The sequence below is a fragment of the Pteropus vampyrus genome, unplaced genomic scaffold, assembly GCF_000151845.1.
Source record: "Pteropus vampyrus isolate Shadow unplaced genomic scaffold, Pvam_2.0 Scaffold141, whole genome shotgun sequence".
NCBI lineage: Eukaryota > Metazoa > Chordata > Mammalia > Chiroptera > Pteropodidae > Pteropus > Pteropus vampyrus.
In genome coordinates, this window is record NW_011888922.1 from 2,712,844 (window position 1) to 2,714,766 (window position 1,923).

Here is a 1,923-nt window from a genome sequence, read left to right on the forward strand (position 1 = left end):
TAAAAGCAACAAATGAACAGGACAGACAGAGACTCATAGACATGGACAACGTGGGGAGAGGGGTGGTAGGTGGCATAAAAGGGGTCAAATATGTGGTGACAAATATATGGGCGGTGAACACACAGTGCAATATATATATATGCCTTACTGTTGAAATATACGCTTAAAATTTACTGGATTTTGTTAACCAAGATTACCATAATAGATAGATAGATAGATAGATAGATAGATAGATAGATAGATAGATAGAAAAATAGACCTAAAGTTGTTAAAACACTTCCTTAGCTCCTGTAAATGCTCATTGCTAGTTGTTGTTATTATCCTGATCATTAATATTAATATTAATGTCATTATTCAGTCCAAGGAAAGACTTTGAGATAAGGTGGTGAATGGTAAGGAAGAATAAAAAGTGCCAGCCCCAGTAGCATCCAGTAAAATTGGTGGGGGGGAACAGTGGAGGAGGAAAGGGATAATCAAACCAGAGAATTGTAAAATTCACACAAGAAGAACCAGGAGATGGAGCTCTGGGAAGTGGGTGCTTCAGGCAAAGAGTGTGGAGAAAGGGGCATGTTAGGTAAGGGAGAATAATAATTTCAACATACTTGACACATGATGAGAGGGAACGGAACCAGTATTAGTTAAAACTGCCCAGGTAGACTTGAATGCACACCTAGGTCTGGGAAGTCATGCCATGAAAACACAGAGCAAGAAACTTGGGCTATAGTCCTGAGTCCAGGATAGACTTGCTACGTGACTTCTCGGGGATTCCTCCAGGCCTCTGTGTTGACGGTCACAGGAGATGAAAGGAATAAAGTGTTTTATTCCTTGTAGATCTCTCCCCTGCTCCTCACACACAGGTGGGTTGATTGTTACGTCAGCAGCAAGTATTCTCTGTATTTGAGATAACCACATAAATCAAAGTTCCTCCACCTGATCTGTCACCTATCCTCTTCACCCCCCACTCCCAGCACTGGCGGTACAGCGAGGGACACTGCCCATATGATCTAAAATCCCTTCCTATTGTGAAGTTCTTTAACTGTAGTTTGTTTTCTGTTTTGTAGACACCAAGTCATTATATGTTTACGTGGTTTCTCCTGGATGGTGTTTCTGCAGTTTTCATCGTTTCCATATTTTATTTTCATTGGTAAGATTATATTTGTAATTCTAAATGAATTTTTCCCAGAATAAAATTATGAATGGTTCTTACAGAAAGCTAAAAACAAACAAACAAAAAGTTAAACACTCTACCTGTAATCTTGAATGGTAAGTTCTCAGGAAGACAGGGTTAATATTCTGAACCTCTCATTTCTTCTCATGTTGCCTGTAGCTCTTCACACCCTTTCCACCCCCTCAGCATAAGACTCTCACTAAAGCTCAGTTAAAGCCTGTAACTGCAGATTCAGTGTGGATCAGTTGGGGGACGACAGAGGTTAAACGCTGTCCAAAGCAAATGTCTCCATCTTCCTGCCTTCTACAAAACCAGACATGCAGGGTGCTGTGCAAAGAGCAGGTTCACAAACTGGGAAGGCTGGATTTCTGCCCTGGATTTGCCCCTTGCTCAGTGGATGACCCTGGGAAAATCACTGTGCTTTTCTAGGCCATAGTCTTTTTATCTGTCCAAGAAAATGACATTTAAGATTCCTTACAGGCCAAATCCTACAGGGTTTTAAGGTTTAAGGCAAGAGAGAAAACATCCTGGAAGAATAATTTAAGCTAGAGGATGCCATGGTTGTGTAGACCTCACCATGCTCATCATTTCTTCTTTTGTGGGTTATCCGTTAAAGGGGGAAAGTACAAACGCTCTGCTTAAGTGAGAATATGACTGGATAATGTTTCTTTTTTGGCCACTGTCTTGGGTTATTGCCTTCTTCTGAAGTATTTGAGATTCATGGATAGTCTCGTTCCTTCCAGGTGGAAAGAAAA

General features: G+C 40.9%; 1 protein-coding gene across 1 annotated transcript in view; it reads left to right on the plus strand.

Annotated features, from left to right (window-relative positions):
• The window catches only part of GDPD4 (glycerophosphodiester phosphodiesterase domain containing 4), a 73,567-nt gene extending 72,419 nt beyond the window's left edge, over positions 1–1,148 (plus strand). Inside the window, exon 13 of the mRNA XM_011368430.1 lies at positions 1,062–1,148. Coding sequence (XP_011366732.1) covers positions 1,062–1,148 — 87 coding nt within the window. The remainder of the gene's footprint in view (positions 1–1,061) is intronic.
• Positions 1,149–1,923: the final 775 nt, after the last annotated feature.